At 46.2% G+C, this 18,487-nt stretch overlaps 1 protein-coding gene across 1 annotated transcript in view; it reads right to left on the reverse strand.

Moving 5' to 3' along the window:
* Positions 1–18,487, reverse strand: part of LOC310773798 (protein NLRC3-like) — a 98,973-nt gene that overhangs the window by 41,059 nt on the left and 39,427 nt on the right. The window contains exons 6-7 of the mRNA XM_083633752.1: positions 6,551–6,724; positions 6,190–6,363 (exon numbers count right to left, since the gene is read on the reverse strand). Coding sequence (XP_083489878.1) covers positions 6,190–6,363; positions 6,551–6,724 — 348 coding nt within the window. The remainder of the gene's footprint in view (positions 1–6,189; positions 6,364–6,550; positions 6,725–18,487) is intronic.

The raw sequence follows: 18,487 nt of genomic DNA on the forward strand, positions 1-18,487 counted from the left end.
GAGTTATGGGAGTCGCACAGGAAACGCGTAGGAGGGGATGGCCGAATATGGGCGAATGAGTCGCACTTCCCTGGCCATGGGATGGTATATAACTGAGAGACTTTGGCTCAAACAGGGCCAGTTCGCTGCTGCTACGAAGCTCTCTCGGACGGGAGACTTCACTTTGGACTTAACAATGGACTAAGGATTACGAGCATTTTCCAACGGAGTACACACAGAGGAATATTTCAAAGTGGATTACAAGAACAAAGCATGAATCGCGGATTGGCCATTTCCCCTAAAGAGACTTTGGAATACAATTGAACTTTGTGCGTCACTCCCCGCTCGTCCTCGAGTTAGCGTGGAAGTCGGGAGTCCAACGAAGCGGCCGCTTCAACGGATCCTGAGCAAGGAGCTCTCCCAAGGACTCTCGCTGCTCGACGGAGGCAGCCCCCGGCCGGGGAAGCTGGTCTCATTCTCATTCCGCCCCCAAAGTAACTTGATGAGTATACCACCATTAGCAGTAGTTTATTAGGTTATTAGAAGTGATATTACATGTTACTGTATTACTAAATGAAATCAGATGTTTAATCTATGCTAATGCTGTACCCTGCAAAAGCCTTATAATAAAACAAATCAATTGGATTTAAAGTAACGAAGTGGACATTGAATGGTGTATTTTCCCATGATAGTAATACTAAGGCTAGAGGTGCGCACAATATACTAAGGTTCTAAAAGGTTATCCTGGCTAACTAAATAGCAGTGCCCCGACGACTTTGCTTAGTCGTTAAACATTACCTAGTCGATAACAAGTGCAAGATTCTAGTGGAACAAGCTGCCATAATAACAGACTTGACTGTACTGGTTACGCCCGGCTCCAGGCTATTCAGCCGAGGTCGCCAGTCAGTGGTAGAGGGGTAAGGAGTCTGGAACGCCATCCGGCAGTTAGAGCTAGGCGAATTGTTCCCACCTAACAGCTTAATTAAAGGAACAGAAGCTAGATGGAGTTATACACATCAAGCTGTTACTTTCGGACCCGTTGAATGGAGAGCTGTTCTACCAGTATTTAGATCGTTCGCAATCATACTGAGGATATTGGCAGAGAATCAAGACATGATGCTATCACTGATGTCCGGGCCACCATGCTGGCCTTCTCGGATTTTGATTCTGACAACATTCTTAACCTTTTTCCTCCAGAAGGGTCTCCATACGCTACATTCAGTTCAGACTCAGTCCCTTCTAATGTACATCGCTTGGAATATCTCCTCAAGAAAGAGGTACGGACTAGCCTGCATGGCTCTACTCTCTCACAATATTGGCGGAGTAAACGTATCCCACGAGGGCTCCGCATTCAAAAAGAACCAGCCTTTGGCAGAGATAACACTGAATTTTGTGAGAAGTGGTGTGAGGTTTTGAACAAGTGTTCTTTCGATCTCATGCTACTGATTATTCAACAAGCTGACCGTGACCTTTTCAAGATTAGAACTGAATTATCTGAACTGAGAGACGAGATGAAGACTAAGTTGAGCCCTGTTAACATAAAGGAGATTGAAGAAAAGTGTTCTGCGTTGAAAACTTCATATGAAAAAGAGATTACTGAGATTAAAATCAACAAATTCCTCAGAGACACTTTTGATTACAAAAATGGTCGTATCTATGGATGGACGACTTCTGATGGGAGGAACCAATGCCGTTTTCGACGCAGGCGAGATGACTTCACAGCTTCCAGTGGGCAGTCTACTGATGGGTCGGGCACTGATGCACCTTTTTTAGGGAGACCTCCAGCTCCACGCCGGCCCCAAAGAGCCAGATACGACGTCCGACGAGGCGAGGGGGCAGACGACACCGGCCAAGACGTGAGATACAGCATGCGACCACGCAGGGGACGCAGGTGATTAACCTGTCCGACAGGCCGCTGACTCTCCATGAATCATCAGTGCTTTCCAAGGGCCTGTCGTTTATTCCATCTAAGAGGGTTGAGTCTTTCACTACTCGTGTTGAATTGTTTAATTTTTTGAGAAATGTCAAGTTAAGAGCATTTTTCAACAGAGAGGCTCCCACACAATATGTCCATAGACAGCAGACTGCAATCAACACCTCTGATGAACTTGTTATTCCTGCAGGTGGGGTGCAATTTAAGCCTAAGAGCACTTTCCTACCACCTGTGCTTAACTCCTCAGTAGCCACTTTCTGTAGACTTGTCGAAAATGATGTGTTTTCTGAGGTACATAATCAGCGCTCCAAGAAGCTTTATTCTAACATCACACTTTCTGAGCGTCGAGCGGTGGATGATCTGTCTAAAGACTCCTCTATTGTTATACGCAAAGCCGATAAAGGTGGAGCCATTGTTATTCAGAATAAGTCTGCGTATAGGACTGAGATCCTAAGACAACTTGATGATATAACTTTTTACATTCCACTGTCCTGTGATCCTACCTTGAAGTTTAAAAATGAAATTACTGGGTTTTTGCAGAAATCTTTATCTGATTCTATTATTTCTCAACAGGTATTTGATTTTCTTGTTCAAAAATATCCTCTACGGCCAGTGTTTTATACATTACCTAAGATTCATAAAACCTGTTGTGAACCTGTGCCAGGCAGGCCTATTGTGGCTGGAACTCAGTCATTAACTGAACCTATTTCTCAATATATAGACTCACATATTAAGCCTTTAGTGTGTCTTCTTCCTTCCTATTTAAGGGACACCTCTGATTTTTTAATTAAATTAGAGTCTGTTGAGGACGTTCTTGAAAATGACTTTTTGTGTACCATGGACGTTACCAGCCTCTACACTAATGTACCACTTTCTAAAGGTCTAGAAGCTCTTTCGTACTATTTAGATAAAAGAAGCGTTTTGACCCCCCCTACTGGTTTTTTGGTAGAACTGTCCAATTTGATTTTGACCAGGAATTATTTTAAATTTGAAGATTCCTTTTACCTCCAAGTCCAAGGGGTTTCTATGGGGTCTCCTTTCGCCCCCTCTGTAGCTGGGCTATTTATGGGTAGGTTTGAAGAAGATTTTCTATACAACAACAACCCTTTTTTGACCTTGTTGAAATGTTGGTACAGGTACATCGATGATATTTTCTTCATCTTTTCTGGCACTGGTGAAGAACTGAATCATTTTGTTTCATTCATGAACTCAAGGTTGCCCTCTATTAAGTTCACTTTAGAGTCCAGTCTTGATTCTGTGTCATTTTTAGATGTGTTGGTTTCTAAAAAAGAACAATTATGTACAAGTGTGTTTAGAAAGAAAACGGACACTAACAGTTTCCTCGATTTCTCGAGCTATAAAGGTTTGCCTTTTAGCCAATTTTTACATCTGAGAAGGATTTGCAGCACTGATGCCACTTTTGAAGAACAGGCTATGGACCTGTGTTCTCGCTTTAGGGCTAAGGGTTACAATAATGACCTTCTTGAGCAATGTTTACAGAAAGCAAGGGGGCTTGACAGAAAATCTTTATTTTCATCAAAATGTCCGAAATCTAAAACTTCTCGACCTGTATGTGCCACTACTTTCTCTAATATGTCCACTGATGTGAAGAATTGTGTGATGAGACACTGGCACATTTTAACTAGTGATCCCCAGCTTGGTAACGCCTTGAAAGATCCTCCTATCTTTGCCCTCAGACGTGCTAGTAATTTGAGTGATAAATTGGTGAGAGCGGATTGTTTTAAGAAACCTGAACATTTTTTAGATTCTTTACCTGGTGGTAATTTTCCGTGCCGTCAGTGTGTTCAATGTAACGCTATGATCAAAGGTGAGTTTTTTGTACACCCTCACTCTGGACAGAAACTACGTGTGAGAAACAGAATTACATGCAAATCCACATTTGTAGTTTATCTCCTTAAGTGCCCTTGTGGCCTTTGTTATGTTGGCAAAACTATAAGAGAACTTAAAACACGCTTCTCTGAACATAAAAGTAGCATCAGGAACAAGGATGTTAAATCCCCTGTTGCTCGCCACTTTAATGAAGCAGGTCACGATGTTTGTACACTTAGGTTCCAGGGTATTGAGATGGTAGGTACACCTCGTAGGGGAGGCAACCGTGATAGAGCTCTGTTACAGAGAGAAGCCTTTTGGATACACCAACTACAGACTGAGTTTCCTAAAGGACTTAATGAGGAGTTATTACTGGGATGTTTTTTATGAATTTTGTATTTTTGATAGTTATCTATTTATTGTCTAGGTAGTGTTATATATTTTCATTACCTATGTTCTATTAGTCTTGGTCTCCATATGCACTTTATTTATTTGACTGTGCTTTAGGATCTAGTATTTTTATTGACTTCTTGTATTTTTTCATATGCACTTTATCTACTTCACTGTGCTTTATGATCTGAATTTTGCCTTTATTGTATTGTTTGCTCATGCGCTTTATCTACTTTACTGTGCGTTATAGGTTTCTATCTTACTTTGTTATTTCCATAGACACTTTATTTACTTTACTGTGTTTATCTATATATGACTTTATTTTATTTTGAAAAGCTGAAGTAGGAAGTAACAGACAGTATATAAGGGTCTATCATTTCCTGGTTCTTTGTACACTGAGGAAGACTTCTGTCGAAACGTTTGTACCTGCCATCTGCTTCAATTAAATTAACAAAAGGACATTTTTGAGAGTGCTGGCTTTTCCTCTCCTTCATGCTTCACCAGGTATGCCTTTTGAATGAGGACAAACCTTTACTGTGTTTCATATGGAGAGGAATGCAGCTAGACCAGGAGCCCAGTGTTTATGAATGGCAAGTCTTGCCATTTCGAACAACATGTAGCCCATGCTGTGCCACCTATGCAGTCCAGAAACATGTCCAAAATCACAGTGAAGGAAATGAGGAGGTCCTTCAATCTGTCCAGCATTGTTTTTATCTTGATAACTGCCTCCAAAGTTTCCCTTCCTCTCATGAAGCCAAGTCCCTCATTGACACAATGAGACCTCTGCTTGCTGATGGTGGGTTTGACATGAGACAATGGGCGAGTAATGATCCAGCTGTAATACACCATCTCCCACAAGATGCAAAGTCTAAAACCAGTTCTCAGAAAATGGAGACCCCAAAGAGCTGACACTTGGCCTCCAATGGAACTGCTCCACTGACATGCTGGGTTACAAGAACAGATCCATCATCTATCATCAGCCTACAATGAGGAATATATACAAGGTGCTGGCAAGCCAATATGATCCTCTGGGCTATCTGACCCCTTTCACAACACATGCAAAAATCATAGTACAGGATCTATGGAAGCAGGAAAGAGGATAACATAACATAATAACATAATCAAAACAGACGGCTTGTTGGAGAAATGGCAAGCATGGGAACTGCAAAATCTCCCTGACATTCACTTTCCACACTGTTATCTGCCCCCCTGTACCAACGCAGCCACCTCAGAATCCCATATGCATGTATTCTGTGATGCTTCGGAGCGTGTGTATGGTGCGGTTGCCTACATCCAGAATAGAGACAAACATGACCACACCCATGTCAGCTTCATCATGGCCAGGTCTCGTATAGCCCCTTAAACGCCAGCTATCTATCCCTCGCCTTGAACTCTGTGCAGCTATCTGGTGCCCAGCTGGCTAACCTTCTCATTTCTGAACTCACTATTCCACTACAGTCAGTGACCCTCTGGACAGATTCCACAACAGTCCTCACATGGCTAACATCTGACTCCTGTCACTACAAGGTGTTTGTTGGCACAAGAATAGCTGAGATTCAGACTTTGACTGACACAAAGAGCTGGAGATATGTTGACTCAAAGAATAACCCAGCCGATGACCTAACACGGGCCATTCCTCTTGCTGAACACTAACTGCTGGCCAGCCAATCCTATGCAAGCTAAATCAGAGCCTGTTGAAGAACTCGGAAAATCTATGTTCTGTGGCACAGTGATGTCAGATGACACAAACATCCCTGATCTGAACAACATGAGCTGATAAAGGAGACAAAGAATGTGCTCTATGGGGCGGCAGATCACAACTCCAACATAGCCCAATGCAATATAAACTCAGAGAGGCAGCTTGTGCAAGGGGCCCAATCAGAGTGCTTCCCTGAGGAATGCAATGCCCTCAAAACTGATAAGCCCATACCAAAGAGTAGCAAACTACTCCCCCTGTCTCCTGAATATGACCCCAATCTCTTCAGAGAGTCCAGTCTTCAGTGTGACAGAGAAAAGATGACTCTCAGCCTTCTAGCAGATGTTGCCTGTCTTCATACCTGAGAGAGTCCAGTCTCCAGTGTGGATCCTCCAGTCCAGCAGAGAGCAGCTTCATTCCTGAGACTCCTGGATGATTGTAGCTCAAGTCCAGCTCTCTCAGATGGGAGGGGTTGGAGCTCAGAGCTGAGGCCAGAGAGGCACAGCCTTCCTCTGTGAGCAGACAGCCTGACAGCCTATACATGCACGCATGCACGCACGCACGCACGCACACACACACACACACACACACACACACACACACACACACACACACACACACACACAGTGATGTATTTTTTGTTTGCAGTTCTTGGTGATAAAACAATATTGATACTTATTTCAGTTAATAATGGTCTGTTGAATAGTAACAGTGATCCTGACCTTAGAGTCTCAAGACTGCAGTGTGGACTCCTCAGTCCAGTACAGAGCAGTTTCATTCCTAAATCCTGCAAGTCGTTGTTACTCAGGTCCAGCTCTCTCAGAATAGAAGACTGGGAGCTGAGAACTGAGGCCAGAGCTTCACAGCTTCTCTCTGACAGCTGACAGCCACTCATCCTAAAGGACAAGAAGACATGTGGAAATGTTTTCTGTTCTATCTGATGTCATTACCGGGCACCTGGCTGCCTCCGTGCGGACTGCCATTTCCAAGCCGAGGCAGAGCGCTGGCTGCTGGCTTGAAGTGTCTGACCAGCCGCGATAAGAGCTGCGGTAAATAACAATATTCCTGGCTGACTTCCTTCCTGACTTTAACAAGCCAGTTATGTCCTTTGCATTCTACATTAATGAAGATATTACCGTTTGTTTTATGTTGTATGTTACATACTTAGTGGCTAAATATATTTCATTTATGGGCTAGAAAAGTCTCCCCAGGTAGGCACTAGGCAGCCATCTTGCCTGCTCAGAATTTTCTCCAAGTCATGAAGACTGATTGACAGCTGTCATGTCATGATATGGTTGGTTGAAATGGGGTAAACAAATTGATAGTACTACCTGATTTCAGCAAACTGTAGATGACTGTTATGAACTCTTGATGCATGAACTTTTGATGTTGAAAAACTAAAGAAATTAGATTTTTGTGATTCTTTTCTTTGCATACATTGTTAAATAGGTGCACTGTATAACCAGGAATATGACCTAAAATAGGAAGTCATTTTTCATTTCAGCTCGACTTTAATGTCATTATTTATTACTTCTCCTGACAGACTGTATTGATGGGGCTAACTGACTGTAATGGCGAAATTAAATCTCCATTTCCCTTTAGGGGTTTATATTTTTCCTATTCATACATCTACTTATTCTTACTAATTTTATCTTTAATACATTTATACTTTTATACTTTTTATACTTTTATACTTTAATACATTAATACATTTACTTACATTTATACTTTTATACATTTTATACATTGTATTAACATGTATTTGCATTTACCTAGTTTTCCTATTTCTCATATACTCAGTGTGTTGTATGAACAAATTCTGTATCATGAGGTAAAGCTATGGTCGGGCCTGGCCTAAACCCAATATAATTTGCCTACTCTGCTTTCCTCCTTCTGAGATAATAGCTAGGGCACTGCTAACCATTACCCTGATTAAACTTGCATATTGTTTAATAGATAGCCCCACTTCCTTATCATGGGACCCCCTTTCCTTAGCTCTTTCTTCTTTCACGTCCGCTTGGTTATGTGTCCGGTTGAGTCAGGTACACTTATCGGTGTCATGCGCTGAGCCAGACTTCTGTAGGAGGGGGTCTCCATCGGCCCATTGTTTATGTCTACCAAATTAATCGGGAAATAAATGTGTGTATGGGGTGGACTTTTGACCTAGCTGAAACTTCCCCTTTTCCAGGACATCGGGCTATTGTACTGTTTGTCATTATGAAAATCATGTGCTCTGGGATATTGCTGTACTGATGATAACTGCATTAACTCTTGTATTATTGCATTGTAATGATGCACCATAAGAGACTGCCTCTGAGTGCAGCTGCTTGCTCTTTCCCTCATACCCAGACGCAGTTTGGGTCGGACAGGAAACAGACAGCGACAACCTTTTATACTCTGTGTGATAAATAAAAACCAACAAAGATATTTTCTCGTCCTTGGACATTTCTTTTATTCAGTTCAGTGGAGAGTTCTATTTTTCCGTGACAATTCTGGCGACCACGAAGGGACAGGACGTGTGACTGGGACCCCTTTATGGTGGAAGGCGCGCACAACTTAGACAGAATTCCTCCCTCCCCGGTGAGACGCTCCCACCTTGCGGTGCCCTAATCACCGCTCCTGCCGAATCAAAGCAAACAACCGCGGTAAGAATCCTCACTGAACTATTTAAAATTATTATTATGAAATGAATATGTGCGATAAAAGGTTGTGGATATCATGATACAATAAAAGGGAAATTATCATTTGTGGGGTTTGAGTCCCTGCACGAGCAAGCTCTCACACTTTTGAGAAGTGTCAATAGACGTATTGTGGACCATTACGCATACAGTTGGGTTTCAAATGGACTCATGACGTAAGACTCAGGGTTTTCATAGAGGCTCATGGAGTAAGCTCGAGGTTAGAGTCCTCACCATTTTCGCAGGGTAAAATCCTGGGAAAACAAGCTGCTACATGCGCTTCTAGAGCAACTTGAGTTTGGCCCTTTGAACCTATTTACTGATGGGCTGCATGGTTAACCATAGACAGGATCCAAACGGGTTTTGATTGATTGATTGATTGATTGAGTACTTTATTGAAGCAATGGCACGAGAAATACAGCGTAAGACCAGTTCATTGAAACAAAAGGAATAAAACACAACAAAGCCCGAGGGCTTATTTCCATTGTGGTCCTTGAAGTGAGGCAAGTGGAGTGAGTGTATGTGTGCATGTATGAGCGCGTGTGACGCGAGGGACATTTAACACAAAAGACATTACATGCGTTACACATAAAAATAGATAAAAAACTATCTATATGCATATAAATACACGTGTACACACGTCCACCCATATACACGTACATAAATACACATACAAATATACATGTAAAATAGCACAACATTTTACAATTCTGCAATAATCATTTCGAATCCAATTACTGCAGAAAGGGCCAACCTTAGGGGCCGCTCTGTAGCCACTGTTTTAAGGTGGACTTATACGTGAGTTTAGACCTGAGAGCCTTAATATTTTCGGGGAGACTGTTCTACAGGATCGCTGCTGAGTATAAAAAAGTACATTTACCTATTAAAGTTTTAAATTTAAAGAGAACAACGTTTGCGGAGCTTCCCCTGGTGGAATGGCTGTGCACCTCGCTAACTCTCCGGAAATAGCCAGAGAGGTACACAGGGGCTTCCAGATTAATGATCCTGTGGACCATACACAGCTTGATATGAGAAACCCTCTCCTCCACTCTCAACCACCTGAGGCTGAGGAAGTGAGAGCGGAGGAGAGAGGTTCTGGGGTGTAGGCCCTGGACAACCCTCACCAGTTTATTCTGGGCCGTCTGAAGTCTGGTTTTAAGTTTGGCTGCAGTGGCTGTGAACCAGGAGGAGCAGGCGTAGTCGAAGTGGCATTGAATTAGAGCATTTGCCAGTATCAACAGCGTAGCACTGTTTATGACTGGGGAGATGCGAGCTAAAAATTTGGTCTTTTGATTGACCTTAGAAATAACTTTTAGAGCCATCTTCTCGCCTGAGAGCTTGTTGTCCAGGATACACCCCAAGTAGGTGATCTCCTCCTTTGAGGGTACAGACACGTCACCCACCATAATTGAAAATCCTGGGGATTTTTTAAGATTAAATTTGGACGCAAATAAAATTGACTCTGTTTTTCCTAAGTGGAGAGATAATCTGTTGTCCGAGAGCCAAACACCAACATTCGAAAGTTCCCTGCTGAGTTTTTTTCCTACCTCCCCCTTGTCCGCGTCGGAGAACAGGAGGGCGGAGTCATCCGCGAACAGGAACAGAGAGCAGTCACCGGCAGATTGCATATCATTTATGTACACCAAAAATAATAATGGACCCAAAATGCTCCCCTGGGGGACCCCGCAGCTAATGGGGAGGGGGCGGGACAGTGTCCCATTTATGTCTACCACCTGCCGTCTACTGTCCAGGTAGGACCGAACCCAGTTGAGGGACGTGCTGTTAGAGTCCCGAACGGGTTAGAGTCCCGAATACCGGTGAACCAGAGACAGGATCCAAACGGGTTAGAGCCCTGAATACCGGTCAGACAAGCTTGTGTACTTGTGTATTTATGTATGCGCGTATTTGTGTATTTGTGTATTTGTGTATGCGTGTATTTGTGTATTTGTGTACTTGTCTATGTGTATTTAGTTTATTTGTATTTTTTGTTATTTTTTTTATTTTTTGTCTCATCTTGATTTTGTGTGGACTGACCAAAGACAACCATGGGATCTCTGACGACAAAAAATAAACGCTCAGAGGAAACGGCCCAAGGCCCCAAGGCCCGCACACAGAATGCATTGTTCATGGATACAAAATACCCCGGGAGCTGCAGTCAGCTCAGAGTATGGCATACAATGGGGTTCAATGATAAATTGAATGTCAAAGAATTGACTGAACTCAAAAGACAGCTTGAGACCAGAGAAGCCAGCGAAAAAGCAATGCAAAGCAATCTGTCCAAAAAACTAAAGAAACAGTTGCCCACATTTGAGGTTAACTGGAGGGCTTATGGTGACTGGATGTCTGAGACACTGCTAAGAATGAACAAGGTCAACAAAAACGCTAAAAGCAATGAAGACACGCTTGCTGGAATGAATGTTCCTCGCCGCAATGAAGAACTTGCTTCTAACCAGGCTGGAATGAGTGTTGTGAATGAGAATCAAGGGAACAGAGTGATGTCAAATAACCCCTTGTGCCCTTCTCTCCCCACTGAGGACAAATGCAAGCCGCAAACCAGGGTGGATGATCTTCTGGACACCGTGCCGCCGCCCTACGCCCGTGAGCCCAGTCAGCCTTTCCAACCAACACCTCCAGCTGCACTGCCTGCAGCCGCTCCTCCCCAGCGGGTCGACGCGGCTGCCGCCACAAGCTCGACTTCAAATCCCTCTCCCCTCCTCGGACTTGTGAACGCCCTGGGCGAATATGTGAACCGCTCAGACAGCCTCCACATGGGACTCCCGGCACTTTTCCCGTCACCTGTGGCCAGCAATGTGAGTGCGCAAATAAACACGACACCCGTTTATGCCCCATTGCCACGTTCATCACAGCGCGTGACACAAAAAAACCTCCTGCAACATTTGGCAAGTCTCTCCTCTACTCTGAGGAACTCCCCATCCAAAAAACACACATACGTGGATGAGGTAATGACCTATGGAGATGACGAGGCGAACCCACTATTTCCGATGGTGGAAGTGCACGGCCCCACAGACATAGCACTGGTTTATCGCCCGTGGTCCGCGGCCGAGATTGACGATGCAGCCAAAACGCTGACAAACCCAAAACATAATTATGACAAATTCCACCACGAATTTGAACAGTGGGTCCGAGAGTATCGCCCCAGCATGCAAGAAATCTGCCGTATGCTTAGCACAAAGCTAGGCACAGATTTCCACAAAATCGCTGACACATTCACTGCTACAGTGCTCCCCCTGCGCCCAAATAATCCTGACTGGGCTCAATGCGGAGAATTTTCCGCTGCCGTCAGAAACATTGATTTGGCCCTAAAACGGGCGTTCCCACAAACCGTAGACCTCACGGCCATCGCCGTGTGCACCCAGCGCGTGGAGGAAAAAGTCAGCTAATTTCTCCCTCGCCTCACTGATGTGTTTCGGGTGCACGGTGGCCTCGAGGAAACTGTCCCCGCTGACGATCGGTCCCTATGGAGTGGTCACCTCAAAGGGTATTTCATGTCGAATATGTTACCCACCCTTTTGGCGGCTGTGCGGCAGTCTTGCATTGACTGGAGAACCACCAACATGCAGACCATTCTCCAACATGCAATACATGCAGAGGAGATGGCACATGAGGCAACACAGAGAGCCAAGAATGCACATGAGAAGAAACAGGACACTGCAATGACGCTCATGTTTACACAGCAAGCCCAACAACACCAGGGTGGCCACAGGGGAGGACACAACCAGCGCGGGGGCGGTAGAGGCAGAGGCAGGGGCCGTGGGAACAACCAAAGCAGACCTAATGATAGATGTCATAACTGCGGGGAGTACGGGCACTGGCGCAGAGATTGTCCCATGCCACGGTGGCCAATTTGAGGGCGGTCGCGACGACCTGCAGCGGTTCCATGGGGGTGAGCCACGGGCCCCCCAGTTGATGGGCCAGGGATGGTCCAGGCCACATCAACAGCAGTTCCACGGGGGTGAGCCACGGGGCCCCCAATTGATGGGCCAGGGGTGGCCACTTGAGAAGGCTGACTGAGGGCGTGGGACGGCGGAGCGGTCGGCGGACATCTCCACTTCATTCTTGGGTGAGTCAGAAAAAGCTAATGTCATAGCAGCCATTGAACACATTGAACTCCGAGATACAATTGAAAAGGAAATTGTTAAACCTACTTTTCAAATGTATAGTCTCTCTGGGTTTAGGAAAATGCCTGAAATAATTATGAACGTGGCAGGATCAGATATAAAAATTTTGGTAGATTCTGGGGCCACTGTTTCAGTGCTCAACAAAAATTCCCTGCCCCTATGTCCAAAACTGAGCGGCCGGAAATGCAAAACTATATGTGCGAGTGGAAATCATTCAACTGAATCATACACTTGTCCACTCAACTGCACTTATACCGATGACCAGGAGATGGAGCCATTTAAGCATTCATTTCTGTGGTCTGACAGCTGCCCGATCAATTTACTCGGCAGAGACTTGATGTGCCGCTTAAATAGTGTTCTTTCATCCACGTCTGAAGGTCTCGTTGTGTCTCGGGCAGCCCCTCCCGATTTCATCATGCCTAAATACAACCCAGAAGATCTACTGAACGTTTATCAATGGCTGCAATGTTCCGACCCACCTAACAATGTGCCCCTTTGTCTCATAGACACTGCTCACACAAGAGCCTCACAAGCAGATGAATACATGAATCAAGAATCACTGCACTGCACTGCCCATGTTAGCGAAGGGAGAGATGTATGCTTTGAGCAGAAATGGTATGATGAGTGGATGGAGGAGAAAGTGTTGATAGACAGTGTTTACTGGACAGATTGTATTGCTGATGCCGCTGTGTCTTTGTCTGCCCCTCAATCTGTCTTCTACAGGGCAAGTGGGGTACCACACATCTCCCTTGCAAAAACGAGGATCATGGAGTGGGCGGATTTGGGCCCTTGGTTGAAAAGACAACAACAGTACACTGACTTCCTGCCGACTGAGGACGACCCTGACAGCTACTACAGTCAGACTGGTGACGTATACAGAACACGCATGACACTGCAGGCTGCAGCACATCGCACAAGTGAGCTCATTGATCCCTTTGGTTCCCGCTGTCTAACCCAGGCTATGTCTGGCCTCAGTGGGGACGAGGATGATTTAATAGACGTACCAAGCCAATTGTGGGCTACTGATAAATATGATGTCGGGCTGATCAAAAATGCTACTCCTTTAGTAGTCCGACCAAAATCTACATACAGACCCTGTCTGAAACAATATCCGCTCAAACAAGAGGCCATTGTTGGTATCACGCCTGTGTTCAACTCTTTGTTGAAAGCAGGAGTGATAGTCCCCTGTGATGATTCACCAGTGCGTACGCCTATTTTTCCTGTTAAAAAGATCAGAGAAGCTGGGGCCCCGGTTGAATGGAGATTCGTACAGGATTTGATTGCAGTTAATTCGGCCATACAACTACGCGCACCCCAGGTGGCAAACCCAAACACTATATTGAACCAGGTTCCTGCTGATGCAGAATGGTTCTCGGTAGTGGACCTGTCTAATGCTTTTTTCTCTGTCCCTGTAGACAAAGACAGTCAATTTTGGTTTGCCTTCACCTTCAATGGGCGTGGCTGGACCTGGACCAGGTGCCCACAGGGGTTCCGGGATTCACCTTCGGTTTTTCACCAGGCTCTCATGCAGAACCTGGATGGCCTACATTTGCCGCAGGGCTCTACCCTATTGTCGTATGTGGATGACATCCTGATCGCTAGCTCTTCTCAGGAAGCGTGCAAGTATGACACAATTGTGCTTCTCAAACACCTTGCTGAAAATGGCTTTAAAGCAAGTCTTAGCAAATTGCAGTTTGCTACACAGGAGGTCACATATCTGGGACATGTACTCACACCTGAAGGACGCTCTCTGTCTCCCAAGAGAATTGAGGCCATTCAGGGAGTTCCCAAACCATTAACTAAGAAACAGATGATGTCTTTTCTAGGTATGACGTCCTATTGCAGACAGTGGATACTCGATTATGGGGTAAAAGAGGCACCACTGTCCGCGATGGCACACGGTAAGAAGCTAGGCCCGCCCGACCGGCTGACATGGACCCCAGAGGCTGAGGCAGCCTTTGCAGCTCTTAAACAAGCCCTGCAAAACACTCCCACCCTCGGGTTGCCCAAACCAGACCTCCCTTTTGTTCAATTTGTTGACCAAAAACAGGGCTACATGACATCTGTCCTCACACAACGACATGGGGGAAGATCTAGGCCTGTGGCCTATTTTTCTTCAAAGCTCGACCCTGTGGCAGCAGGACTCCCTCTCTGTCTGAGAGCAGTCGCAGGGGCGGAGAAAGCAGTATTGGCCTCCAGAGACATTGTCGGGTATGGTATGATAACACTCAAGGTTCCCCACGAGGTACACAAACATCCCATCTATCCACACAGAGATGGCTAAGGTATCACACAACTTTACTTGATCTGCGTAATTGTTGAACGGTGCAATGTGCTTAATCCTGCTACTCTGCTTCCCACTGCAGACGACGGGGAGCCACATGACTGTTTAGCTGCGATAGAGGAGGTGTGCTCTGCTCGGCCTGACTTGACAGACGTACCACTACTTAATGCACAGCTGGAACTCTGGGTGGATGGTTCAGCATCCCACGAGCACGGGAAGGCAAGGGCTGGTTTTGCTGTAGTAACTCAACATGACACTCTACTCTCGGGTAAGTTGCCAGACCATTTCTCTGCCCAGAAGGCGGAGCTGGTGGCCCTAACCCAGGCATGCAAATTGGCAAAGGACAAAACAGTGAATGTCTGGACCGATAGTAAATATGCATTTGGCGTCATTCATGACTTCGGAGCCCTATGGAGACATAGGGGCTTCCTCACATCATCCGGCAAACACATAGCGCATCACCAGCTAGTCCTTGAGCTCCTGGATGCTGTACTCCTCCCCAGTTCTATTGCTGTGATTAAGTGTGACGCGCATACCAGGAGGACTGACTTTGTTTCGCTTGGTAACGCACGTGCAGACATTGCAGCTAAAGCAGCAGCAGAAAGGGGAGAAGTGTGTATCTCTCTAATGACTTCCATGCAGGTTCCGGACGCCCCACCGGCCTGGGCAGACATACCCCTGTTGCAGGAACTGTCCACCCAGGATGAGAGGTGGGCCTGGACCAAGGTGGGCTGTGCTGTGATGCAGGGGGTGTGGCAGAGCCCGGATGGCCGCCCATGTTTGCCACGCGGTCTATTCCACTGCTATGCAAAGATAGGACATGGTCTAGACCACGTGGCAAAAGGAGGGATCTGCGAGGCAATCAATCGTGTCTGGTACACTAAGGGGTTCTCAACCTATGCAGAAAAATACGTCAAAAGGTGCGTGGTCTGCCTTTCCAATAATTCCCAAGGTGCAACCAGAATACAACTAGCAGGGCACCCAGCGCCCAAACAACCCTTTGATCACATCATGGTAGATTTTATTGAACTCCCAAAATGTGAAAACAAGAGGTACTGTCTGGTCATGGTCGACATGTTCTCCAAGTGGACGGAAGTGTTCCCTTGCAGCCATGCAGACGGGCCCTCAGTAGTGAAAGCACTGATTCAGGAGATTATTCCTAGATGGGGAATTCCCCGGAAAATCTCTTCTGACAATGGCACCCATTTCAGAAATGAGCATGTAAAGAAACTGTCACAATATCTAGGATTTGACATCAGTTACCACTGTGCCTACCACCCTCAGTCAGGGGGGGTGGTAGAGAGGGAGAATGCAACTCTCAAACTCAAACTAAAGAAAATAACTGATGACACAGGCCTCAGCTGGCTCAAGGCACTCCCCCTGGCACTCTTTCACATGAGAACCAGAGTCAGAGCTGGCAGATGTGGGCTTAGCCCATATGAAATTTTGTTTGGCAGACCACCGCACACGGGAATTAAACCAGTAAAACCTGAACAAATGGAAACTGCCCTCTATGATGACACAATGATAAGTTATTGTCTCGCTCTGTCGAAATCTCTTACAGAGCTCCACCAAAGAGTCCGGGAGGCGTTACCAACTCCGGCCCAGGGGCAGTTGCACTCCATCCTGCCAGGAAACTGGGTTTTGGTTCGAAACACCCGGAGAAAGAGCTGGAGAGACCGTCGCTTTGTGGGGCCGTTCCAAGTTCTGCTGACCACTCACACCTCAGTGAAAGTGGCCGAGCGAGACACCTGGATCCACGCCAGCCACTGCAAGGTCATTCTCACTGACACCGCAGCTGCTCTTCCCGACTTCGCCATCACTCATGAGGGCGACAAGGATCGAAGTGAGCACCTCTCTCAAACAGGTTAAGCGCCAGCAACCTCTGATCTACATACAGGAATCAACCCAGCAACCATGACCGCGGCATGGGACCAGTGATCGTCAGAGACCGCCGACCTCCAACACCTAGAAGAGGTGCAGAGTTCCGGAAACGACTGATGATACAGACCCTGCTGTGCCTCGCTGGGGGTATCCTTGTTTTTCTTCTCATCTTGCTGACAACTATAGATACGTGGAGGATGAAACCAGCCTTAGCACTTCCACCGACCCCCATGATGACCACAACACCTGCCCCCACAACGATGATGACCACTGCACCTGGCCCCACAACTACAGGCTCCTCATCAAAGCTGGCCACCACCCCAGCTCCGGATCCTGGGAACCCCTCTGGCCCTCGCACCCCAACCCCAGGTACTAGCATGCATCACTAAACAAAGCAGACCTCACCCAAGCCATTCCAGCCAAGACCACGCTCCCCAGAACGAGCATTTCGTAATCAGACTGTCCCACAAAACCCTAAGCGGATAAGACCAGGTAAAACCAGAAAACCAAAGCCCCGATCAACCAAATCCCCGAATCAGGTAAAACCAACTGCAACCAGAAAACCAAAATTGCCACTCAAAACCCTACAGAATCGGACAAAGCCCAGGTTGCAGTCTAAAAATCTACGAAACAAGACAAGATCAATGACACCCAAAATGCAGCCCAAACGTGGACCCCGGTCCACACTGTCTGATGAGGCAGACCCAATAGGGAATTCACCCTTAAATCAAATTGCCAAAAACAATGAATGGCTGAAATTTGCCTTCTACACAGCCAGAGAAATATCTCCCCAGTCATTTTATGTCTGTATGGCAGCGAGGCCCACTATTTATGCTGTGGGACTGCCTTTTGATGCAAGCTGTCAGACAGGACGTAACCGAATCTGGTCTATTTGTCCGTTAGACTGCCTGTTGGCTCGCGCATATGGGGGACACCTCACTGACCCATTTTGGAACACCTGCCCCCAAGCCGGTAAGGTTGATCTCATATTGCCCCCTCCTTCACTAAAAGACATTGCTGGGGTTCACCCAAACGCCTCCTTTATTTGTTTCAACCGCACTTTCGGAAAGGTTGATGTAGGCCATACAACACTGCCATGTAGAAAGACCTATTTGTATAAAGATCCACCAGATGTGATCACTGAAATTCAGCAGGATGCGGCCTATGGAGCACATCTCAAGAGGAGGCTTTTGGCAAATCTCACCATCCCCATCCCTGATGTGTTCTGGGCATGTGGGGAGAACAAGCTGCTATTGTCTCTTCCCCGTAATTGGACTGGAACGTGCACTATGGTTATGCTCTCTCAGGAGATACATGTGTCCCCTGAGGGAGCAGGCTCAGCTGTGCTCCCCAGTCCCAGCCCCGAGGCCCACCAGCGCACACGCAGGGATCTGTTTGGTCTGTTTGGTGATGACATGTTCACTAAGGATCCTCGGGTGTACATAGATGCGATAGGCGTGCCACGTGGGGTCCCTAGTGAGTTCCGGGCCAGAGATCCGACAACTGCAGGCTTTGAGTCTCTATGCTTGCATTGTACGATTAATAAAAACGTTAATTGGATTAACGCCTTATACTACTCTCAACAACGATACGTAAATACGACACGTGATGCATTTATGGCCCTGGGTGAACAGGTGCACGCTGTGTCTCAAATGGCCTGGCAAAATCGCATAG

The sequence above is a fragment of the Poromitra crassiceps genome, assembly GCF_964638095.1.
Source record: "Poromitra crassiceps genome assembly, chromosome: 3".
Taxonomy (NCBI): Eukaryota; Metazoa; Chordata; class Actinopteri; order Beryciformes; family Melamphaidae; genus Poromitra; species Poromitra crassiceps.